Source organism: Geotrypetes seraphini, chromosome 5, assembly GCF_902459505.1.
Source record: "Geotrypetes seraphini chromosome 5, aGeoSer1.1, whole genome shotgun sequence".
NCBI classification, from domain to species: Eukaryota; Metazoa; Chordata; class Amphibia; order Gymnophiona; family Dermophiidae; genus Geotrypetes; species Geotrypetes seraphini.
The window spans coordinates 114470818-114497396 of record NC_047088.1 but is presented as its reverse complement, the minus strand read 5'-3'; the positions used below and the strand labels follow the sequence as shown (position 1 = coordinate 114497396).

The 26579-nt window shown below is 44.9% G+C and overlaps 1 protein-coding gene across 2 annotated transcripts in view; it reads right to left on the bottom strand.

Moving 5' to 3' along the window:
- Positions 1-26579, bottom strand: part of COL6A2 (collagen type VI alpha 2 chain) — a 167251-nt gene that overhangs the window by 4484 nt on the left and 136188 nt on the right. For both annotated transcript variants that reach the window (XM_033945420.1, XM_033945421.1), the window contains exons 25-27: positions 16312-16464; positions 7483-7935; positions 4993-5031 (exon numbers count right to left, since the gene is read on the bottom strand). In XM_033945420.1, coding sequence (XP_033801311.1) covers positions 4993-5031; positions 7483-7935; positions 16312-16464 — 645 coding nt within the window. The remainder of the gene's footprint in view (positions 1-4992; positions 5032-7482; positions 7936-16311; positions 16465-26579) is intronic.

The window sequence follows — 26579 nt, the reverse complement described above, 5'->3', positions numbered from 1 at the left end:
AAGATGCATGTGCTCAATTTGGACTTGCGCTCATACATATACCCCCTTGGTCTCTGATTGCCTCAGCATTTACATACCCCCATCATAATCCAATCCCTCTGGCATAAATACCCCCAGCCAGCCAGCAGACCTTACCCCAATAATTTTAATTCTTACTGCAATTCCAGTGGTTCCTAGTGTCTAGTGGGAGCAGAATAGATGCCCAATCACTCCTGCTTCTCTAAGTCCCAGGATCAAAATGGCACCTGTGACCCCTAGTCATTACTACTGTTACCAAATAAGGGCCTGGACATTACTTCTGCTCCCAGTAGACACCAATCACTATTGGTAACATGGTAGGAGGATTGGGGAGTGGAGATTCTTCCCGGTACCCACTGGTGGGGTTTATTGATGGCTGGGTGTCTTTATGCTGGGATGAATGAATTGGGGAGGGGTGGAAAAGATGCTTATAGATGCCTAGGAAGGAGGGGGTTGAAAAGCAGAACTGGCCATGGCCTTTGTACCTGGGGCTGGTGTACATGCTGATGTCTATATTTTTACCTAGTGATGTATATTCATTTTGTCACATGGGGAATCAGAACCATTCCTGCAACTAGACAGACTTGGTGGCAGAATTTAGGGGGTGGCTGCATGGCTCTAGAATGCACATTGGCCTCTATCTGCTAGGCCACTGCTGTTGCCCCACCCCCTTCTCCTCCCATACTGGTCTGAGCTTAAAAGAAGATTAAGCGTCATTAGCCCAGTAAGAAGAGGCCTGTGTTCAAGAGCTGCCTTTTCTCATCCTCCCTACAAGGCAGACTTCCTGTAAGAGGTGGGCAAAACAGACTTCCTGTCAGAGATGGGCCCAGTCCTGTGCTTACAGGGCCCACATTGTACTCAAACTCAAGGCCAGAGCAAAATGTAGTTACAGCCTAAAAATGAAGGAGGGGGAAGGAAGATGCTAGATGTGTGATGGAGGAAGCAAAAGTGAGGTACTGTCAACAGGTGTATGAGGGGTAGGAGAGAGGACAAAGGGAGATACTTGTTATAAAGAGGGATAGGTAGAGAGGGAAGGGGAGATGTTGGATATGGGAGCAAACAATGGTAAGGCCTTGAGCTGGTGCATGGCTGAAGAATCTTCTTAGTTTATTAGTCACTAAGGGCCGGATTCTGTAACCGGAACCCAAGTTGGTGGTCATTTTAGGGCACTGGTTACAGAATCGCAGCTTTGGAGTCTCTGCTGCTCAGCTGATGGGGAGGGAGGGGGGGGGAAATTCCCCTGCCGCGATCAGCTGAGCAGCCATGGCAGGGAACCCCAAACTCATCCACTATCCGCGGCAGGAGGGATGCCCAATTTCTCCTGCCAGCATATCCCCATTAAGATGGGAGTGGTCTTAGGGATCTGGCCGATCGGAGTTTTAGACCACTCCCAGTGCATCCCAGGATACATCAGGAAGGGGAAGGCCTGCCATTCAGAAGAGGCGGACCTGCTGGCCAGAGAGAGTGAGCATTCCTCCAACCGGCCTTCAAGAAAAAGGTACAGGGTGAGTTTGGGGGAGGGAGTTCAGTGGGGGTGCCAGCAGGAGGGATTGGGCATTTCTCCTGCCGGGGATGTTAAGGGGGTTGCTGGCCAGAGGGAGTGGGAATCCCCTCCAGCTGGCCTTCAAGAAAAAGGTATGTGGGAGGTTTGGGGGGAGTTCGGGGTAGGGGGTGCCAGCAAGAGGGATTGGGCATCCCTCCTGCTGGGGATGTTAAGGGGGTTGCTGGCCAATGGAAGTGGGTATCCCGCCGGCCGGCCCTCGAGAAAAAGGTACAGGGGTGGGTTTCAGAGGGTGTGGGGTGTTTGGGGGTACCGGCAGGAGGGATTGAGCATCCCTCCTGCCGGGTGTGTTGCGGGAGCAGTGGCAGGAGGGATTGAGAATCCTTCCTGCTGCGGATAGTGTGTGTGGGTGTTTGGGGTTCCCTGCCACGGCCGCTCAGCCAATTGCGGCAGGGAAATTCCCTCCTCCAGAGTTTTCTGGGCCTACATTTCAGCCACCTATCTTGGCATGATTCACGGATGGGTAGCTACTTTAGCCAGCCTAATACCACTTCTGGTGTTGGCCATGACTTCTTTGACATTCCGTGGCCTAAAGTGACTATCTAGCCACAATTCCAGTGGCCATTTCAGCTGCCTTTATTTAGACATCGGCAGATTTAGGAGAAAAGCCAAGGCATATAAACATTAACTAGGAGATAAGAATTGAGCTCATGCAATGCTGAAATATCATAAGCTCATAAGGTAGAACAAAATGCAAAGCTAAACAGGTAAGTTTTAAGGGCAGCTTTGAATTTTGCACAAGAGAGTTCTGTATATTGCTGTTGTCAGCCTGCCCTCACTACTCCTCCTCTAAGAACACTAAATACCCTCTTGCTATTTGGATGTATGTGGATTCCCTTATCTAAATGTCAGCTTTCTAAAATGGCTTTTCCCTGCTACTTTACATGTAAAAATATTTCTAAAAGAAAGGAATTTATGTACTGTTGCCTTAGATACTCGTGGACTAAGCACCCCTAGACAGATAGTGGTATTCCAGCCATTAAATGCACAAGTACCCACTTTCATATGTAAATGATCTCTTATAGAATACCAACTAGTATAAAAGTATGCACAATGCAGTGATAACATGTGCTTTTCCAGTTGATGTATGCAAGAGTAGTGCACATGTAATGTGTACATTATGTAGAATGCTACAGTATAAATTATACAAACTAATGCATATCTGGAAAGCTTTTTTTTTTTTTTTTTTTTTGGGGGGGGGGGGGGGCAAAAGCTCTGCCCTAGACCATGCCCCAGACCTCACTCCCATAAAAATAGTACTAATTGTAAACACCATTTCTTCCATTCATTTTTCATAATCTTATTAATAATAAAAATGGTAACCACAAAATTAAACTACACAAAGTGCACTCTTTTTCCCTCCTCAGCACTGCACAGCATTTCTTCCTCTCTCCTCCACCCCCATGTGCAACGTCTTCCTCTCTTTCACTGTCCACCATCTCTCTCTCTTTCTCTCATTCCCTCCCTTGTTTCAGAGGGAGTGGGGAAAGAGAGAGAGGGATCCAGGGTGCCTCTCTCACACCCCCTCTACTGCCACATCCAATATTTCTCCCTCTCTTATCCCCCGGACTGTGTGCAGCATCTTTTGCCCCTGCCCACCAGCCCCATGTCCAACATTTCTGCTTCTATCACCCCTCTCCAGCTCCATGCCACATCTCTTCCTCCATTCCCTCCACCACCATGTCCTACATTCCTCCCTCTTGCATCCATTTCCTTCCATCCATCCCACTGTTTCCTCTCCACCACCACATCCAACATTTCTCCCTCTTATCTCTCTCTACCTCACTCCTCTCCCATCACCATGTCCAATAATTCTCCTCTTCCCTCCTTTTCCTCTTTCCCTCTCACTCACACCCATGCTTAACAATTCTCCCTTTCTATTCCCTCTCCCACCTCAGCATCTTTCCCCATCCTTCCATTCTATGTCCCAAGTTCATACCCCTCTCTCCATTCTGTTTCCCAAATTCATGCCCCCTCCCTCATTTGTCCCAAGTTCACACTCCCTTCCTTCCTTGTCTCAATGTACCACTCCTCCCTGTGTCCCAACATGCCCCTCTCACTTCCTCCTGTGACCCAATGTAACATAGTAAATGATGGCAGATAAAATGTGCCTCTCTTCTTCCCTCCCTTCTGTGTCCCAAGTTCATGCCTCCTCCTAAGAGTGTGTACCTGTGTTCTGGCTGGCTCTAAAATATCCAATAGGTCTTCTGTTCCTTCTTTCCAACTGCACTTCTTTCTTCACAAAGCCACAGGCAGCAGCAGCAGAGTATGGCCAGAGGTCCTGGTGTGCTCCCAAGTATGACATCTTTCACCTCTCCCAATTCCCAGTCCATATCCCCTCTGCCTTTCCCTAGCTATGTCTTTTCTTCCTTCTCTGCTTGCCCCAAGTTGTTCTTCTCTCCCATCCCCTTCTGTCCCCTCCCCTGAATCTCTTTCCCTTTCCATATCTTGCCCCCTCCTCCAAATCTCTCTCTCCCCATTTTGCCCCCTCCCCATCCATTTCTCCCTCCCCCCTTTGTCTTTGCTCATGTCCATCTCTCCCTCTCTTACTCCTTCTGTCCTTTTCCAAATCCATCTCTTATTGTCCCTCTTCTGCTCCTCTCCCTGTCCTCCCCCAAATCCATCTCTCCCAAATCCATCTCTCCCTGTCCCTCACACATCTGACATCATCCCCTCCCTTACTCCATTCCTCACATCTCTCCCTCCTTCCCTCATTTGAGTCTAATATCTATCCCTTCCCCCCAGTCCCATATGCTCCTCTCTACACCTGCGGTCCACCCTCTCTGACAACTTCCTGTTTCCGCTAGGATGGGCCACAGTGGAGAGAAGACACTGGGCCAGTGGCAGGGTGGTGCAGTGCTTTTCTAAGAAGTTAAACGTGGCAGGCGGGTGAGCAGGCGGGAGGCAGGAGGAGGGGGGAGGAGTACATGCAGGTGAAGGGGCATGTTAGAAAGTGCTGACCAGCAGGCACGCTGGCCGGTAGCAAGCTCCCAGCCTCACAAGAAGTGTGCGTGTGTGTGTGTGTGGGGGGGGGGGGAGGTTTCCCCTCACTTGATCACCCATAGAACAGGCTTTATTGGGGAGGCCATGGCCCCTGGAAACCCCCCCCCCCGTTCCAATGCCTATGCACCTAGGCACTGGCATTTACATCAGCTAGTAAGCTGGTGTAAGTGTCATGTCTAGATGTACACACATTCTGCACTATTTATATTAATACTCTGTAAAGAAAAGTAGGGTTGAATAGGCTTGAAATTGATGCCATAACCAGCACCTGTTATAGAATTACACTCCCACAGACCAAGCTTTACTTCTCTTGCCCTTCTCCGTTCCTTATTATCCTGATACCTCACCCCTTTCTTTTCAAGTAAAACAATGCAGATCACATTACAAAAACAGAAAAAGGGAAAATGTACCTGTTTGGCATGGAAGGTCTGGACAGACAATCTGTGGATCTGAAATCAAAGAGAGAAATGGGTTGAATATGTAAAGCAATCACAATGGATGAACCAGTAGTGGGTATCACAGAATAGAAAAAGGAGCAACTGACTGGGAAGAACAAAAAAGTCAGATCTGTGATCAGAAGAAAAGCTGGAGATCAGGAGGCAAGAGGATTACAGAGCAGGAGGGACGACAACAATCAGGATATGAGTCAAAATTCAAGGATCATGGGACAGAAGAAAAGCAAAAGTGTCTTCTCTCCTTGCAATCTACAGTATGATGCTTAGGTATAAGGTTAGATTCCACCCCAGATGGTAATATACTGGTGAACCATTTAATGACTTCAGTGTTCGTGCAATTACATTTTTTACATCAGATTAATTCACTTCTTTCAATCAATAATATATAGAAACTGGTACAGTACTCCCCCAATATTTGTGGGGGTTCCATTTCAGGAACTCCCACAAATGTTGCAAAACCGTGAATACGATTTTTAGCAGGGGAGACAGGAGAGGGCAACCGGCGAGTGAAGGAAATCATTCGCAGTATGCTCTGACTACTTCTTCCTGTACTAAAGTCGGGCCTCACCAATCAGGAGCTGCGTGTCAAACCCTTTCCTATCTGCTTAGCTGGTTATGTTTTAGCCAGCCAAAGAAGCCCTGGAAATTCAATGCCAATTGCTGGATATGGCACCGATAATGAATTTCCAGGTTGACCACAGGAGACAACCAGCTATCTCCTGGATTTTAAAATTCTATATGGTGATTGATCTCTTTATCTTTTTAATCTAATAAAAATTCATCCTTGTTTGATATTTACTCAACAAACTAGAGCTGCCTTTAATTTCTTCAGTAAGATTGTCTTCTTCTGCTAAACAACTTTTCAATTTTTCAATCCCATCTATGTGGAACTGTTTGCCATCTTCTATTAAATGTGAGCCGAATTATCTTAGATTTAGAATGAAATTTAAAGCTTTACTATTTGATAAATAAGTAGAATAATTGAGTATGACCTAGTTTTATTCACAAATTTTTAAGTATGTATATTTAATCCTTTGAATTGTATATTTTGATTGTAATTTTGTAAACCAATCTTGAGCTCCTGGTATAGACTGTATATAAATGCCCTACTCTTATTGTACGAGATCAGGGGCAGGGAAGACAAAAAAGGCATTTTTCTTTAATAGAGGTAGGCAACCCAGTTTGGTTTTCATAATTTTCCTAATGAATGTGCATGGGGGTCTATTTGATACCATGGAGCCAATGCATGATCTCATGCATATTCACTGAGGAAATCCTGAAAACCTGACTGGGTTGTGCTCCTTAAGGACCACTCTGCTCTAGAAGAAACTGGGGTTGAAGAAAGTAAAGTAAACAAATGTTGGTTCTGAAAATAGTCAATAAGTGTTCTTACACATTCTTTTGACATAAGAATCAAACCCCTAACATGAGGATAATAAATTTTTAAAAAAGGAACTGTGGTGGAAGTGCAAGAAAGCAATATAAATTATACGTACCATATAAAAGTACCATATTTGCTGGTGTATAGGACGCACTTTTTTACTCCTCAAAATAAACTTAAAATAAGTGGTGCATCTTATACGTTGATAATCAAAATTATGAGTTCTGCACCCTGTCCATCCTACCTCCTCTGCTGCTGGAATCCCTGGTGGTACTTTGGCACACTTTGGCACTCCTGGCGCACTTTGGCACTCCTGCTCGGCGAATTGAGCCAGTCAGGAAGCCTCTCAATGCTGAGTAGGAGCGCCAAAGTGCGCTCCTGCTCAGTGCCACTCAGCAGCTGAAGAAACCTGATCTCATGGCAGCCACCGACTGGGTTAGCAGTGGGGTAGGAGCACAGGAAGTTCACTCCTGTCCGCTGCACCTCTGGATTACCAGGGATTCCAGCGGCAGAAGAGGTAGGACAGATGGACGGACAGGGCAGGGAGAGGGGACAGGGTGGAAAGCCTGGGAAGGAAGGGGGCTTTGAGCAGGCTGGGTGCAGAGCCTGACAGGGGAGGGGCACTGTACATGCGCATAAGTTTGTTTTTTTTCTTAAAGAGGGTGCATCTTATACACTGCTGCATCCTATACACTGGCAAATACAGTACATAAGCATCATCGTACTGGAAGAGATCAAATATCCATCTAGCCAAGCATCTAGCTATGGCCAGTCCACTTCAAAAGTATTCATTGATCACAAAAGAATAGATTCTAAGCTGCTTATCCCAGGAACAAGCAGTGCAAATCAACAAACTATTCTATTTCTATAACAAATTAGGGCATCAGTACCCTTTTAAAGTCACTGACTGAAATAATTTGTCTATGACCTTCAGGTCTACAGCGATTGTTAAGCAAGGAGTGGAATAGTATTTTGCTTTTGTTACATTACCACACCTTGACATCTGTCTTGATCACATAATCTCACAATGACCCTTCTGGTATTGTCATGCACTGACAGCTCACCTGGGCAGAGAAGTTCCTCCATGTTATCAATAAACTCATCAGCTACCAGTTCTGAAAAGAGTTTCATCTTCTGCACACGCTGGTCATCATTACAAGCAATAGAAGTCAGCGTCTCGTCTTCTTGTTGCTTGTGGAACATGTCCCCAATGCCAATTGCATTTACAATGACATCACCACCGCAGAGAGCCTGAAGGCCTGTGTCTGCATCTCGTGGGTCATGACGCCCATCTGTAATCACCACAGCAAATACTTTGGCTTTCTCTCGCTTGGTTTCTTTGATTAGCTTGTTGTAGGCAAATTGCAGGGCTGAGGGAGTCCAGGTGCCACCAGCAATCCATTCTAGGCGCTTCACTGCCTCCTTGAAACTAGAAAGTGAGTCAATGCGTTCATCATTCAACTGGATAGCCTCAAAGGTACCTTCATGACTGTACTGCACAACACCCACACGAGCACCTGCAAGATAATGCATTATTCAGGAACATTCATATACTTCCCAGATAAATGTTACTCCAGAGCTATCAGCAATGTTCCTCATGGATTACACGTGCTTTCAATATACAGCTCTCCCTCTGGATTCACGGTTTCCCTACTCACGGTTTTGCTTATTCGCGATTTTTATTTCTTCTTTTTTTGCAGGCTGTCCAAACCTCCTCAGACCTTACTTGATGGTCTAGCAGTGACACAGGGCAGGAGCGATCTTCCTATGCTCCTGCTCCGTGCAAAGCTATCATCAAAATGGCTTCTGCGAGTTCCCGTTGTAGTCTCGAGATTACAACTGGAACTCACTGCAGCTATTTTGATGACGGCTTTGCATGGGGCAGGAGCATAGGAAGATCAATCCTGCCCTGCATCACCGCTAGACCACCAAGGGGCAGCAGCCAAAGAGCCAATCTAAAGACCTCCATGTAGCTACTAAAGAGCAAGGAGCGACGCACAGCTCAGAGCAAGGAGCAGCAGTACTGCCGGCAGGAAGGGGAAGCGGACGCTGTAATTGCCAGTGGCCAGACAGCCTACCACAGGGAGAACAGAGGTATGGTTTGGGGGAGGTCCAGGACACAGGAGGGGGGGATCAGAGCTGCCCCAAAAAATTATTCGCAATTTTTCCCTATTCGCGGGCCGGCTCTGCACGTGACCCCGTGAATACCGAGGGAGAAGTATATCTGGTAGATTAGGGGATCATTTTTAAAGCACATAGACACACAAAATACTATATTTCACAAAGCATAGATAAATTACAGAAGGTATGTTAGAGCCTCTCTATGTAATTTTGATTGGGAAGGTCTATTTTTTCTTTCCAGATAAATCTTATTCAGGGGCATAAACATTAATATAAGGAATTTACAGCCTTTATTACTCAGAAGTTTTTATGCTTCTCCCAAAAAAGTTAATCAGAGGATAAACATACATCTACATAAATATTAGTCAAGAATTTTATAAAGTTTTAGATAACAGCTACATAAAGAATATTATTGCTTCTTTAAAGAAATAATAGTAATAAGATTTTAAACACCTCTATGAGAAATGTTGCTCAAGAGAGTGAAAACCCAAAAAACTAGGTGAAACAACTTCATGCAGAGCAAAAACTGAAGAAGAAACCAAGTGGGGAGTGGCACAGTATAAATCAACCTTGAAGATAACAAGTTTTATTAATATAAACTCAAATAAAATATCAAGTTTCAAGTTTTATTGATTTTGATATACCAACCATCAAATTAATATCTAGCTGGTTTACAATAAGATTATAGGATAGAAAAGAAAAAAAATAACAATAAAAGTATATATATAATTAATTTAATAGTATTGTGTGAACATAAATAACATTACAAGACAAACTGGAAAGTGAGGGTGGAAGGGAGGGAAGGTTAAAAGTTACATATTGGAGATAGAAAAGGGTGACAGTGGGGTTAGGATAAAACATGAAGGGGGGGTCATAATATCAGAGCTATTTATTGTTTGCAAAAGAGGGAATAAGTGAGACTCTATATGATATCAAATGCATCGCGGAAGAGGAAGGTTTTTAGTCCTGTCTTAAATTTGTCAATTCGTGGCTCGTTGCGGAGATACAGTGGTATGGAGTTCCAGAGGGTTGGGGCAGTTACTGCAAAATTTACTTTTCGTGTATTGTAAAATTCTTTTATGGATGGGATGAATAATAGGTTTTGATCTGTTGATCTTAATGTACGTGGGGAACTATGAGGAATGAGGAGTTTATCTAGAAATAGGGGAAGATGAGAGAGTTTAATTTTAAAGGTTAGGATGATGATTTTATAGGTGATACGGTGAGTGATGGGAAGCCAATGTTCATTTTTGAAAAGGGGAGTTACATGATCATATTTGCCTAGTTTATAGATAAGTTTTATTGCCGTGTTTTGTATTAGTTGAAGGCGTCGGATTTCTTTTTGGGGTAGACCGTTGAGGAGTGAATTGCAGTAATCTAAATGGGAGATTACTAAAGAATGAATCAGGGTAGTGATTGAGCTGGTCTCTAAGATAGAAGTTACAGATCGGATGATACGTAATTTAATATAAATATATCAACACATAAATATAAAGTCCTTTGTCTTGATGAGAGTTTCTCTGATTTTCCTGCGATTTGCACCAGCTCGTCATACTTCGTGAGTCCTCACTATGCACAAGTGCAAGCATGATTTCTAGAGTTTGTGATTCAAGTACAACAGCACCATCTTGTGGACTGACCACTACACCCCTGAGACAAGCTTCCTTTTGGAGGCCGAAACACGGACCATGTCTGGTCATCAAGACAAAGGACTTTATATTTATGTGTTGATACATGTGTATTTTACTTGAGTTTATATTAGAACTTGTCTTCAAGGTTGACGTGTACTGTCCCACTCCACACTTGGTTTCTTCAGTTTTTGCTCAAGAAAGTGTAAACCATTCTCAAAAGCACAGTTACTTACCGTAACAGGTGTTATCCAGGGACAGCAGGCAGATATTCTTAACGCATGGGTGACGTCACCGATGGAGCCCCGGTACGGACACTTTTAACTAGAAAGTTCTAGTTGGCCGCACCGCGCATGCGCGGGTGCCTTCCCGCTCGACGGAGGAGAGCATGGTCCCCAGTTAAGATAAGCCAGCTAAGAAGCCAACCCGGGGAGGAGGGTGGGTCATAAGAATATCTGCCTGCTGTCCCTGGATAACACCTATTACGGTAAGTAACTGTGCTTTATCCCAGGACAAGCAGGCAGCATATTCTTAACGCATGGGTGACCTCCAAGCTAACAGAGAGGGAGGAGGGATGGTTGGCCATTAGGAAAACAAATTTTGTAACACAGATTGGCCAAAGTGCCCATCCCGTCTGGAGAAGGCATCCAGACAGTAGTGAGAAGTGAATGTGTGAACTGAGGACCAAGTGGCAGCTTTGTAGATCTCCTCGATGGGCGTGGAGCGGAGGAAAGCCACAGAAGCAGCCATAGCTCTGACCCTGTGGGCCGTGACAGCACCTTCCAGTGAGAGACCGGCCCGAGCATAACAGAACGCAATGCAGGCAGCAAGCCAGTTAGAAAGCGTCCGTTTAGAGACAGGGCGACCTAGACGGTTAGGGTCGAAGGACAAAAAGAGCTGGGGGGGACGAGCGGTGAGCCCTGGTACGGTCAAGGTAGTATGCAAGGGCACGCTTACAGTCCAGCGTGTGTAATGCCTGTTCCCCAGGATGAGAATGGGGCTTAGGGAAAAAGACAGGTAACACAATGGATTGGTTGAGGTGGAAGTCCGAGACCACCTTGGGAAGAAATTTAGGATGGGTACGCAGAACTACCTTGTCATGGTGAAAAACCGTGAAAGGTGGGTCAGCGACCAGTGCATGTAGCTCACTAACCCTCCTGGCAGAGGTGATGGCAATGAGGAAAAGCACCTTCCATGTCAGAAATTTGAGTGAAGTTGTGGCAAGAGGCTCAAATGGAGGTTTCATGAGGGCTGAGAGAACCACGTTCAGGTCCCAGACGACTGGAGGAGGCTTCAGCGGTGGTTTGACATTGAAGAGGCCTCTCATGAACCGGGAAACCAGGGGATGAGCCGTGAGAGGTTTTCCGAGGATAGGCTCATGAAACGCAGTGATGGCACTGAGGTGGACTCTGATTGAGGTAGATTTGAGGCCAGCGTCGGAGAGAGAAAGCAAATAGTCCAATATAGTTTCTACCGCCAATGAGGCGGGATCGTGATGATGAAGTAGACACCAAGAGGAGAACCGGGTCCATTTCTGATGGTAACATTGGAGGGTGGCCGGTTTCCTGGAGGCATCCAAAATACGACGGACAGGCTGAGACAGGTTCTCTGGAGAGGTCAGCCCGAGAGAAACCAAGCTGTCAGGTGGAGCGAGGACAGATTGGGATGCAGTAGAGACTGATGCTGCTGTGTAAGTAGAGTAGGAAACACAGGAAGAGGAATGGGCTCCCTGGAGCTGAGCTGGAGCAGGAGGGAGAACCAGTGTTGGCGAGGCCACTGAGGAGCGATAAGAATCATGGTGGCTCTGTCCCTGCGGAGTTTGAACAATGTCCGCAACATCAGAGGTAGTGGAGGAAAGGCATAGAGGAACCGATCCGTCCAGTCGAGCAGGAATGCATCCGGGGCCAGACGGTGAGGAGAGAAGAGTCTGGAACAGAATTGGGGCAGCTTATGGTTGTGAGGAGCTGCAAAGAGGTCCACTTGCGGAGTGCCCCAGCGCGCAAAGATGGAGCGGAGTGTGGGAGGATCCAGAGTCCACTCGTGAGGTTGAAGGATGCGGCTGAGATTGTCGGCCAGGGAGTTCTGTTCGCCCTGGATATATACAGCCTTGAGGAAGAGACTGTGGGCCGTGGCCCAGGACCAGATGCGGATGGCCTCCTGACAGAGGAGGGGAGATCCGGTGCTGCCTTGCTTGTTTATGTAGTACATGGCGACCTGGTTGTCTGTGCACAGAAGAAGGACCTGAGGGTAGAGAAGGTGCTGGAAGGCTTTGAGAGCATAGAACATGACTCTGAGTTCCAGGAAATTGATGTGATGTAGACGCTCCTGAGGGGTCCAGAGACCCTGAGTGCGAAGATCTCCCAGGTGAGCTCCCCACGCATAGGGGGAGGCATCCGTGGTGATGGTCATGGAGTGAGGTGGCAGATGAAAGAGTAGACCCCTGGAAAGATTTGAGGAGTTCAACCACCATTGAAGAGATTGCTGAAGAGACGATGTCACAGAGATGGGATGAGAAAGAGGATCCGAGGTCTGTGACCATTGGTTGGCTAGAGTCCACTGAGGTGTCCTGAGGTGGAGTCGTGCCAGAGGAAGTACATGGACCGTCGAGGCCATGTGGCCTAGGAGGACCATCATCTGCCGAGCTGGGATGGAGTGATGAAGGAGCACCTGACGACAGAGATGGAGCAGGGTCCGTTGTCGGTCGGCGGGAAGAAACGCCCTCATCAGAGTGGTGTCCAGAACTGCTCCAATGAATTGAAGTCGCTGTGTGGGAAGCAGATGCGACTTGGGGTAGTTGATCTCGAACCCCAGGAGATGGAGGAAAGAGATGGTGTGTTGTGTGGCTTGCAGCACAAGCGGAGATGTAGGAGCTTTCACCAACCAATCGTCCAAGTACGGGAACACCTGGAGGTTGTGAGACCTGAGGAAGGCCGCCACCACAATAAGGCACTTGGTGAACACCCTGGGTGATGATGCGAGGCCAAAGGGTAGCACTTTGTACTGATAGTGGCAGTGCTGTACCTGAAATCGGAGGTAGCGACGTGAAGTCAGATGGATTGGAATGTGAGTGTAGGCCTCTTTGAGGTCTAGGGAACATAGCCAGTCGTCTTGAGAGAGAAGCGGGTAAAGCGTGGCAAGGGAGAGCATTCTGAACTTTTCCTTGACCAGACACTTGTTGAGGTTCCGGAGATCGAGGATGGGACAGAGGTCTCCTGTCTTCTTGGGAACCAGGAAGTAGCGGGAGTAGAATCCCCGACCCCTTTGGTCTGGGGGTACCTCTTCGATGGCATTGAGAAGAAGGAGGGATTGGACCTCCCTCAGGAGGAGGGGGGATTGAGAGGAGTGATGGGAGGATTGTCCGGTGGAAGAGTCTGGAAATTGAGAGAGTAGCCCTGGCGAATGATGTTGAGGACCCACAGGTCTGATGTGATGACCTCCCAACGGTTGAGGAAGAGTTGAAGACGTCCTCCTATCGGCTGAGGAAGAGGCAAGGATGGTGGGAGACTGGCTATGCCCTGGAGAAAAGAGTCAAAAGGGCTGAGATGGTTTTGACTGCGGGAGAGGCTTGGTCGGTAGGTGAGACTGTGAACGTGCCTGAGTCTGGTGCTGCTGACGAGGCCGGCGAGACTGTTGTTGTTGAGGCGGGTTGAGAGGTCTGGCCGAGAACCTGCGTTGATAGGAAGACTGCTGTTTGTAGGGGCGAGCAGGAGGAGTTTTCTTCTTAGGTTTGATCAGGGTATCCCACCTGGTCTCGTGTGCCGAGAGTTTCTGGGTAGTTGAGTCCAGGGACTCCCCAAAGAGTTCATCACCAAGACAAGGTGCGTTGGCTAGGCGGTCTTGGTGATTAATATCGAGGTCAGAAACTCTCAGCCAGGCCAAGCGCCTCATGGCAACAGCCATGGCAGATGCTCGAGAGGTCAGCTCAAAAGAGTCATAAATGGAGCGCACCATAAATTTCCTGAGTTGGAGCAAACTGGAAAGTTGTTGTTGAAAAACCGGGACCTTGCGTTCAGGGATGTACTTTTGGAAGGAGGAGAGTTGTTGCACCAAATGCTTCATATAGAAGAAGTGGAAGGTATAATTATTAGCTCTGTTGGCAAGCATGGAATTCTGATAAAGGCACTTGCCAAATGTATCCATCGTTCTGCCCTCTCTGCCAGGAGGAGTAGAGGCATAAACACTGGAGCCCTGGGTTTTCTTTAAAGTGGACTCCACTAGAAGGGATTCATGGGGTAGTTGAGGTTTGTCGAACCCCGGGATAGGAATGACCCTATATAAACTATCCAGTTTTCGAGGTGCACCTGGTACCGTGAGAGGGTTTTCCCAATTTTTGTAAAAAGTTTCCCGTAAGATGTCGTGGACGGGTAACTTTAAAAATTCTTTGGGGGGTTGTTCGAAGTCCAGGGCGTCAAGGAAAGCCTGGGACTTCTTAGAGTCGGACTCCAAAGGGATAGACAGAGCTGCCGACATTTCCCGTAGAAATTTTGTGAATGAGGACTGTTCAGGTTTGGAACTGGTATCGACCATCGATGGTTCCTCGTCCGTTGATGAAGCCTCATCCACGGTACCGGGTGGGGATTCTTCCCATAAGTCCGGGTCCCTGACGTCGGTATGCGCGGGACGGGACTGTGGTGCGGATGGCTCAGTATGGCGAGTCTTAGAGAGGGATTTGCCAGAGCGCATCGAGACGGTACCGGGGGAGGAAGATCGGTGCCGGTCCTGGTCTCGGGGGGACTGGTGTCGGTCTCGATGTCGGGGAGGGTCGGCATCAGAGCGTGGTTGCACCGGAGGATGAAGTGGTTCAGCTGCGAGTACCGGCATGGAGGTGTTCAACGGTACCGATGGTGTCAACACCGGTGGTGTGGTGCGAGGCTCGGGCCGGTCCGGCACCGAAAGGAGTGGGGCCAACAGTGTGGGCAACAAGTGCTGGAGTTGTTGTTGTAGTTGCTCCTGCAGTTGGGTTTGTAGTATGGCCGCAATGCGGTCATCCAGAGGGGGCACCGGTACCGCTTTTTTCTTTTTCGGTACCATAGGTGCCGCTCCATGCCCCGGCGATGAGGAGGCCGATGACGAGGCACTCACCGAAATCGGGGCGGAGCGTTTGCGGGGTCGGCGTGATGCCGGGAGGACCGGCATCGTCGGTGTGGCAGGAGGGCGCTCAAGGGAAGTGGAAGGCTTCTTAGCCGGCTTACCTGGTGCCAGCGACCCCGAGGAAGGATCAGGCGGTGTCGAAGTAGTCGGTGCCGACTTTTGCGATGCCATTGACGGCGCGGCTGATTCCATGGCAGATCCGGTGCCAAAAAGAATATTTTGTTGGATCTGTCTATTTTTTAATGTACGTTTTTTAAGAGTAGCACAGCGGGTGCAGGTGTCAGCCCGATGCTCTGGACCCAGGCACTGTAGGCACCAATTGTGCGGGTCAGTGAGAGATATCGGGCGTGCACACCGCTGGCACTTCTTAAAGCCCGGCTGAGGGGGCATGAAGGGAAACACGGCCTCCGCAAAATCAAAACCGGAGGCCTGTATGGTGACAACAGGCCCCGCCGGGGCCAGTTCGAAAAATAAAGAGAAAACAAAGTTTTTTTTTGGAATTTAAAACGAAAAAGAAACCCGAAGGTAAAAGAAGAAAAAGGAAGACAAAAACGCGAGCGGGAAGGCAAAATCCGATATTTCAATGGCCGTTGAAAAATACATGCGTCTTCTTCGCTCCGCAGAAACGAAGAAACTGGGGACCACGCTCTCCTCCGTCGAGCGGGAAGGCACCCGCGCATGCGCGGTGCGGCCAACTAGAACTTTCTAGTTAAAAGTGTCCGTACCGGGGCTCCGTCGGTGACGTCTCCCATGCGTTAAGAATATGCTGTCTGCTTGTCCTGGGATAATAATTATTACTTAGAGCATTCCATGCTTTTCCTGACAAGTATTACTGAGGAAGAAGAGTTTTCACATTGTTCATATTAAAGCTGCTCAGAGGATTTTGACATGACTCTCAGATAAACGTTACTTTATGTATTTTACAGACCTTCTTTGTTAACACTAGATAAACCTTAATAAAGTGGGCTTACAAAGCTTTCTGCTAGATGTATAACAGAAATTTAAAATACTATCCATATTATCCACTCATTACTGACATATTGAACTTCTGACCTGTATCAGACTTGGGGTCTTTGGCTATGGAGCCAAGCCTGCTCACAACATTAATGACAAAATTCTTCTCCAGAGAAAAGTTGGTGTAACCAATACTCTCTGAGCTGTCAATAATGAATACAATATCCAGGGCACCACAACGCTTTTCACAATCTACAGGAAGATAGAAAGACAGAATATTACACATACCATAATATGAAAAATGGGAGAAAGAATTTACTGAAAGAGATAACAAAACTAGAAGATATCAAATGGCTATGGCATTATGTAGAACAGGGATCTCCAAAGTCCCTCCTCGAGGGCCAAATCCAGTCAGGTTTTCGGGATTTCCCCAATGAATATGCATTGAAAGCAGTACATGCACATAGATCTCATGCATATTCATTGGGGAAATCCCGAAAACCTGACTGGATTCGGCCCTCGAGGAGGGACTTTGGAGACCCCTGATGTAGAAAGATAAATGACATTGCATGGCAGTGATGTGATTTTTTTATTCCCTCCGACCAGTCACATGATTATTTTTAACCATTTACAAAGTTGAGTTAAACCAGTTACTGTTAGCCTCTGTGGTTTGAACAAAGAGGAGGAATGGGACATGACGGCAGATAAACATGACGGCAGATAAAGGCCAAATGGCCCATCCAGTCTGCCCATCCACAGTAACTATTATCTCTTCCTCTCTCTAAGAGATCCCTCGTGACTATCCCAGGCTTTCTTGAAATCAGACACAGTTTGTCTCTACCACTTCTACCAGGAGACTGTTCTATGCATCTACCACCCTTAATGTAAAAAAGTATTTCCTTAGATTACTCCTGAGCCTTAGACCTCTTAACTTCATCCTATGCCCTCTCATTTCAGAGCTCAAGTCTGCAGTTGGTTAAAAATAATTATGTGACTACTATTTTCTATTATGATACAGCAATCTATGATAGCAGAAAGGTATATTGCACATAAGCACTGGAGTAAAAACTGGTAATTAGGGAATATCTAATTTTATTTTTTTTTGCTTGATATTACATATTTTAGGCAACTTCTCCCTTGAAACAGTTTAGGGCAAATCATGACTCATATCAACAAATAAGTTCTCCTTCTAAATCAAAATGAAGTCTAAGTTGAAGCTGCCTATTCTTCATAAAGTAATTGTAGGGATACTACCTCTCCATACCTGTTTGTGTGCATAAGGTCTTCATTAGTTAACTTAGGCCTATGAACCAAACTATGACTGCATCATATCCATCCTGTAATGGATTCCTAATGCTTTATATGATGTACTTTGCCAAGGACATGTTGTTTGTGCAAAGACAATGAACAGGGCTTTGGTCATTGTTTTTTTTTTTTATCATGAGGCCTAGGATTTTCCAAAAGATATTTTTGGAATCTATATCCTTGGTCAGCAACATTGTGTGCATACCAGACTAAACTGGACTGATACCATATTCCATCCTGGTCTGTGTCTTGTCCATCAGCACCTCAGCCATTACTCATAACCTTTTTATGTGCATACCTATACCTGATTGGTCCTTAAGGAATTCATGTTACTAGCTAATCCCTTTTTCCAATCAGAAAACTGTTTTACGTGTGATACAATGTGTAACATAATGCAGAATCATGGGCTTATATTTTGAGAACATTTTTTGTCAGAATTGTGTATACATGTGCTCATTTGCTCCATAGCTTTAGCTGATAGACTTTAGAACTGAGAACTTTTGGGCTTTTTTGACACCTTTCTTTCATGTGTGCTACTTTAAAATCCAAGATGTACGTAGATCATCTAGTACCTCTGAATGCATGAGCACTTACTGGCCAATATTTAAGTGGTCATCCTGGCCACTTAAATAGCGTTTTAGCGCCTAACTGCAGATATTCAGCGGAAGATAAACCGCTGAATATTTACAGTTAATGGGAAGCCACTAACTAGTTAGATTGTGTGATATGGTTAGATATGGATATCAAGCACCAAACCGGCTATGTTTAGCAGTTAAAATAGGCTGCATAAATGGCAGACCTATCTTTAACTACTAAGCATTTAACCAGTTGTCACTGACTATCAGCTTAACTGGTTAAGTTGCCACATCCATAAGAACATAAGAGTTGCCATATTGGGACAGACCGAAGGTCTATCAAGCCCAAGTCCATCAACTGTTTCCAACAGTGGCCAACCCAGGTCACAATTACCTGGCAATATCCCAAAGAGTAAAACAGATTTTATGCATGCTTATCCCAGGAATAGGGAGCAGATTTGCCTAAGTCCATCTTAATAAAGGCTTATGGATTTTTCCTTTAGGAAGTTACCCAAACCTTTTTAAAACCCTGCTAGGCTAACTGCTTTCATCATGTTCTCCTGCAATGAATTCCAGAGTTTAATTACATGTTGAGTGAAGAAATATTTTATCTGGTTTGTTTTAAATCTACTACTTTGTAGCTTCATTGCATGCTCCCTAGTCTTGGTATTTTTGGAAAGAGCAATTAAGTGATTCACATCAACCTGTTCCACTTCACTTAGTATCTTATAGACTTCTATCATATCTTTCCTGAGCCATCTCTTCTTCAGGCTGAAGAGCCCTAGCCTTTTTAGCCTTTTCTGATAGGGAAGTCGTCCTATCCCTTATATCATTTTCATCGTCCTTCTCTGTACATTTTCTAATTCCGCTATATCTTTTTTGAGATGCAACGACCAGAATTGCACACAGAATTCAAGGTGCAGCTTTCTGTGCCTATTACCAGTGTTCTAAATTGATGCAATAGCAATTTTAAATGTCCTCTTAAAAGCTAGCCTATGAACTATAACAGAGATTTTCTATGCTAAGGAAGCAAAGTTGCTTACTTTTTAACAGGGGCTCTCCATAGAGAGCAGGAGAATGCAGCCACACTTGCTGGTGAAGTCCTCTGAATGAGCCTGCATACTGGTGCTTTCCCCTAGGTACAGTAGTTTTTAGGTTGGGGTTTTTTTGGTTTTTTTTTTACTACTGAGCATGTGTGGGCATCTTGCCTCTCGAGTTCCACCCTTAACTGTTCAGTTATGTTACTAGCTTAGATAACAATTTGAAATGAGGGAATGGAGAGTGGACAAGTATGGCTGCATTCCCCTACTGTCTACGGAGAACCCATGTTCTTGTTACAGGTTAGCAACTTTGTTTTTTCCACAGACAAGCAGGGGAAATGAAGACACACTGGTGAGTCCCTGGCTTCAAACAGAGATGGGAGGAGGAAAGAACTTTTTTTAAAAAAATTTTATTTATTGAATTTTTATAATGATACAAGTATACAATGATAACTTGATACAGATCAGAGATGAAGAAATTAAAATTAACAAAATAAGATATAGACAAGTAATATTTAACTCTTATTTAGCCCACAATATTGGAGATCAAGAAAGGAAATAAATTTCAAATCAACTATTTAAATTATTAGAGTAACAGCATAAGATAACCCATTTCACCACCAGATGGAAGGTCATATCTAATTAGTCATGGTAACCACACCTTCTTTAGAAGTAATAAATTCCAATAACTATTTGTGCTCAAAAAATAAAAAATTCTTATTTTGAAATAGCACATAACATTTTGAGGGAAATTTAACAAGAAATGTAGCCTCTAGAGCAATAACTCTTGGTTTTAAGGCCAAGAATTATTTTCTACGCGTCTGGGTTTTTTGAGCTAAATCAGGAAAAATTTGTACATTAGAGCCCAAAAACTTGTCATTAATATGACAGAAATACAACAGCAAAATAAATTCCCTGTCACTTTCCAGGGCTACTGTAAGCATCAAGGTAGTTCTATCAGTCACAACCTCAAGGGAGTTTTCTAAATACTTTGTTAAATCCATATCCACATTTTGAGCTGGTTGCTTTCCAATAGGAGTAGACTCCTCTTGTGATCGTTTAATGTTCAGGTAATAGGCTCTCACAATTGGAGGTAAATTCTCTGTTGGAATGGCCAAAGTCTCCTGAAAATATTTCCTTACCATTTCTACAGGTGATATAATAGGACATTTTGGAAAATTCAGCATTCTTAAGTTATTTTTCCGTAGTTGGTTCTCAAAATTCTCCATTTTACGTGAAATATAGGAGCTCTCTTTAATCCTTTCCAATTCCACTCTTTTCATTTGTCCCAAATCCTCTTCATGCTTCTCCAATTTTTCTTTTAAATTAATTACTATAATCCCTTGTTGCTCAACCTTAGAAAGGACAGTACCATAATCCATTTTCAAAGCAGACAAAGATAGTTTCAGGTTGGAGTCCATGATTGATATGGCCTGCCAGAGCGCTTCCATATCAATCTTCTCAGGCTTTCTCAACTCCCCAAAAATTACAGTTCTCCCTCCCGAAGCGTCTCTCACCTCTTCTTCTCCTCTGATGCAGGGAATTAGATGACACTGTTCACCTGCTCTTTCCTCCAAAGAGTCCCGTGCGGGTGTCCCTCTCACAAAGGTGTCCAAACTTCCCTCTCTAGGAGGCAGAACTCCCTCTGACTCCTGCATCCGTTCGCTTCCGGGTTGGGGAGAGATTAGCCTTTGACTCAATGACACCCATCTTCCTGCGCCGAGAGTGCCCGAAAGTTCCGGGTGTTCCCCCAAAGTGGAATGGGTTCCTTCACCCAAACGGGCCAGCGTGCTTTGAATCGACGTCAGTACCATCCGCTGAAAGGCTCCAGTCGCCGGAGGGTTAGGGCGAGAGGCTCCCTTCCTCTTCCCCATATTGAAGTGTGGGAGAGAGTCAATGCGAATGCTGGTTCAGGCGAGGTAAACAGCGCCGCTCATTCAGGCGTCCGTTCTCGACGCCATCTTGATCAGGAAAGAACTTGTAGCACAATAAATTATGTAGTACTGATTGTACACATTGAGTATCTTGCGCTGAATTCTGGTCTAAACAATAGTGCTTAGTAAAAGTATGAACTGAGGACCATGTTGCTGCTTTGCAGATATCCAGAATTGGGACTGATTTCAAGTCTGCAATTGAGGAAGCTATGGCTTGATGTGTGCCAATCTGTTTGAGAGGAGATAGGTGAGCTTTAGTATAGCTATAGTATAGTAAAGAGATGTAATGAGCAATCCATGAGGATATAGTCCGTTTAGATACTGGTGTTCCTTGAGTAGCTGAATTGAAGGAAATAAAAAGTTGATTAGCAGTTTTGTCCAGGTAAAACAATAATGCCCTGCTTCAGTAATGTGTGAAGACTTTGTTCTGCTGAAGAAGGATGTGGAGAAGGAAAAATATGATGGTAATGTTATAGACTGATTAATAAGAAAATCCGTAACTACTTTTGGAAGAGATTTTGGATGAATTTTCTGGAGTACTTTATTAGGGAAAAATTGAAGGTATGGAGAATAGATGACCAACACTTGCAATTCACTAACTCTTCTTGCTGAGGTAAGCGCTACGAGAAAGGCTGTTTTCCATGTAAGAAAAGGTAGCGTAGCAGATCCCAAAGACTCAAAAGGATCTTTCATCAACTGGCCCAAACAACATTGAGGCCCCAGGCTGACGGTGGAGTGTGAAGTGGAGGACAGAAGTTGTTGAGATCTCATGGAAATCAAGAAACCAGAGGATTTTGTGAAATTGGTTTTCCATCCAGAAAGTGACTGTTCTCAGAGATGGCTGAAAGATGAAAATGTATGTAATTGGTCTTAAGGCCCAAATCTGATGTGCAGCAAGTATGTTAAAATGTGATCAGTCAGGCAGCGAAATGGATCCTGAGCTTGTGAGCATACCCATATGGAAAAACATTTCCATTTTAGTTGATAAGATTTTCGTCTTGCTGCAAGGAGAACTGTTTTTACTGATGAAGAGACTGGGATCTCAGCAAGGATTGTCAATTTTCATGCCTTGAGATTGAGGCTGCAAAGATTGGGATGTAACAGGTGAATGTTCTGTTGGAATAGAAGAGAAGGATGATCCCCTAATGGGAGAAGGTCCAGGAGTATCAGATACCAGATTTGTCTGGGCTAATGTGGTACAATCAGAATTAGTTGGGCGCTGTCCCTGATGGTCTTCTGAAGAACCCTGGAAATTAGTAGAATCGCTGGGAAATCGTAGAGTGGATTGGGATTCCATGGAATTGAAAACACATCTCTTGCGACTGCATGAGGGGCAGGTCATAGGGAGCAATACTGGGTACACTGAAAATTGGTTGCGGAAGCAATAAGATCTATCGTAGGAGTGTCCCATTGTTGAAAAATGTCTTGCACCACTTCTGGATTTAAAGTCCACTCATGAGGATCGAGTTTGCGGAGTTCTCGTGAGTTGTAAGAACTGACTGTAGCCAATAGGAGAGCAGCACCGGACCAGGCAGGAACGCGAACAACATGTGCCTGCCTTCTGCGCCTCTCTGCCTAAACTGATGAAGAGCCATCCAGCAAGGGAGACAGGCAGGAGCAGCGAAAGCTCCAATGGACTTTAAAAAAAGGTACTCGGGGGGGGGGGGGAGGCGCCTATGTGGGGTGTTCGCTCTATAAGATGCACTCTTATTTCCACCCCCTTTTTGGGGGTGGAAAAAGTGTGTCTTATAGAGTGAAAAATATTGTATATTTTGAAGGAAAGGCAGGAGAAGGGAGATATGATAACGAAACTGGTAAGAGGGCTGGAACACTGCCCATACGCTGAGAGGTTGGATAGGCTGGGACTCTTCTCTCTGGAAAAAAGGAGGCTCAGGGGAGATATGATAGAGACCTTCAAGATCATGAGGGGCATAGAGAGGGTGGATAGGGACAGATTCTTCAGGCTGAAGGGGACAACAGGTACGAGGGGGCATTCGGAGAAACTGAAGGGAGATAGGTTCAAAACAAATGCAAGGAAGTTTTTTTTCACGCAAAGGGTCGTGGACACTTGGAATGCGCTACCGGAGGAAGTGATCAGGCAGAGTACGGTACAGGGATTCAAACAGGGATTGGACGAATTCCTGAGGGATAAAGGGATCGTGGGATACTGAGGGAGGAGCTGGGATGTAACACAAGTATAGAAAGCTAATAAGTATAGAAACCCAACCAGGTCGTGCATGCGCAAGACCGGAGGGTTAGGACTTCGATGGGAAGATGGGACTTCAATGGGAAGCCAAGGAGGCAGGGGAGCCCCTTCTGGTGATTCAGACAGGTCGTGACCTGTTTGGGCCGCCGCGGGAGCGGACTGCCGGGCAGGATGGACCTATGGTCTGACCCGGCGGAGGCACTGCTTATGTTCTTATGTTCTTATGTTTAAATACCTACGTGGCATAAATACACATGAGGTGAGTCTCTTTCAGTTGAAATGAAACTATGGAATGATGGGGCATAGATTGAAAGTGATTTGAATAATTTGAATAAACTTGATAAACTTGATAAGTAACTTCATAAGTAACCTCAGGAAATACTGTTTCTTGGAAAAGATTGTAAATGCTTGGAAAGGCATTCTGGTGGAGGTAGTGGAGACAAAAAGTGTATCTGAATTCAAGAAAGCTTGGATGGAGTTGGTCCAGAGGAAGGCTACTAAAATGGAGTGTAGTCTTCATCATAAGGCTTATGGGGACAGACTTAAAGATCTCAATCTGTATACTTTGGAGGAAAGGAGGGAGAGGGGAGATATGATAGAGACGTTTAAATACCTATATAATGTAAATGCGCATAAATCGAGTCTCTTTCATTTGAAAGGAAACTCTGTAATGAGAGGCATAGGATGAAGTTAAGAGGTGATAGGATCCGGAGTAATCTAAGGAAATACTTTTTTACATAAAGGGTGATAGATGCATGGGACAGTCTCCTGGAAGAAGTGGTGGAGACAGAGACTATATCTGAATTCAAGAGGGCCTGGGATAGGCACATGGGATCTCTCAGAGAGAGAAAGAGATAATGGTTACTGCGAATGGGCAGACTAGATCTGCTATCATTATCTGCTATCATGTTTCTAAGTTTCTAAGTACATTAGATCTCTAAGTGGAGGGAGGAACTAGATATGGTCTTTATCTATCTTCATTTTTCCATGTTTCTAACTTGGTAGGTATATACCACATTACAGTAGGTGTTTATAGCAAGGTGTCTATCTGAAAGGTTGGTATGGTTACGGGTATTGATTGGGCATGAATTATATTAGGTACTGGTATTTTAGGTCAAGAAAACCCTGGCTAGGCGTAATTCTACAAATGGCACCTACTTTGAATGATATGTGGTAGGTGCCGTTTTCCTAGACACCTACCGAGTTAGGTGCCATGTACAAATTTGTGCACACCCCCAAGATATGTGCTCAGTTTGAGTAATGAGACCTTAACTGTCAAGGCTCAACTAAAGGCGTGGAGTGGCATAATCAAAAGAAACGTCTAAGCCCGTTTTGGGCCTAAATCGCTAGTTGCCCAAAATCAGCAGTGTCTAAAGTCCATTCTCAAAAAATACATCCAACATTTTTTTTTTCCCGAGAATCATCTACCTGCACATCCATCCATTTAATTGTCCAGACCGCTAAGTTGTCTTTCTTTATAACCCATTCTCGTCTAAAAATTCATCCAAGTCAAAGAACAAGACTTTTTAGAAATGGGAGGGGCCAGTAAAGTGATGGACTGGATACCCAGACAGGGCAACAAAGTAGTGGGGCACCTTACAGAGCACTGCTGCAAACTTCACAAAAAGGGTGCCACATAAACATCTCACCACAACTCCCTTTTAGGTCATGGTGAGCCCCAAAAACACCCCTCAAAACCTACTAGACCCACCTATCTACCACCCAATAGCCCATATGGCTGCAGGTGCTACCTATCTGGCAGTACAGTAGGGGTTTTTTTTAAGGGGGGGATTGGTGGACTCACATTTTTCACCATGAATGCAGTGGTTAGAGTGGCTTATGGGCTTGTGTCCTCCTTTCTATGGTTCACTAGCCCTCCCCCCCCCCCCGATTACTTAAGCCACCTCTGTGCAGCTTTACTAGGCTTTCAATACCAGGTGCTGATGTTCTGGAGGCAGATATGTAAAGTTTTTATTCCAATTTTTATGGCGGTTTGGTGGAGGGGGTGTCTGGTGTGTCTGTGATCACTGGGAGAATGTGTGTGGGTCTGTACTTTGTCTCTACAGTGGTTACCTGGCCACTTTGAATATCTTCTGTGCACTTAGACCTGTTTTTACATCGCCTAAGTTGCTACGTATAAGTTCCGTCTAGGCAGCCTTGTTGAACTTTCGGTTATACTTGCAGTATGACTAAATCTAGTTTGGCCCACGTCCTGCCCAACTCCCGTCCTGACCACTCCTCCTAAAACGCCCCTTTTAGCTCTGGGCAAACAACAGCACTGAAAAGGCCTGTCAATTTTAGATATGTCTAAAACCCGTTTTAGTTAGCAGCACTTGGATGACTTGTCTTATTAATCGTCCAAGTGCTGATTTAGACGTGATTTTAGAGGTATTTCTGTTTCGATTATGAGCCCCATATTATTTTTCTCAGACATTTTGCTCATAGTTTAAAGTACGAGCAAAAAAAAAAAATAAAAAAATTGCAATATGATTATATTCTTATCCTACACCTTATATGTTTTTATCCCTTTCCTTTTTCCTATACCCTAGATTTTACTGTAACCATCCCATATATTCTTTTCTCCATGTTTTCTGGAGATGTTTGTATTGTATTTGTTTGTGTTTGTTCCCTCCTCTTTTTATATTTTTTTTATATATTGTAAACCGATTTTAACTCCGATTTTATATTTGCAGTATGTCAAATAAATTGAACTTGAACTTAAATGGGTGTTAACAACCAATCATTGAAGTTAATTTGGACTCATTAAAATTTGTGCATGCATCTAGCTGTGTTCTATTCTATAACACATGGCACCTAACTTTACTAGCATGTAACTCAAAAGGGGGCATGGCCATGGGCATGTCAGGGACATTTTGAAAATTTGCACCATGTAGTTATAGAATATGGCCTCAGTGCGCCTAACTTGGGTGCCAGCATTTACTCATGATTTCAGCAAGCCTATGTCTGGCACCTAAAGTTAGATGTGGGAATTAGCACTAAGCGTGATTCTATAAAGGGTGCGTACCCTTTATAAATTTGCGCTTGGTGCCAATTTTTTCCAGCCCTGAATGTTGAGCACCATTTACAGACTTCCCTTTTAATTGTGCATGTAACTTATAGAATACTAGCACTTATACGAATGGCTGTTACAGTTATGCAAGCGCTAGTTGGGTGCTAAGCGATAGTCTATGCTTTTAGCATGCAACTCACTTAGCATATAAATATAAAGAGGCACACAAGGGAAGAGGTAAATGAGCAGGTCCCATATTTATGTGCATTACTTATAGAGTACTATAAGTTATGTATT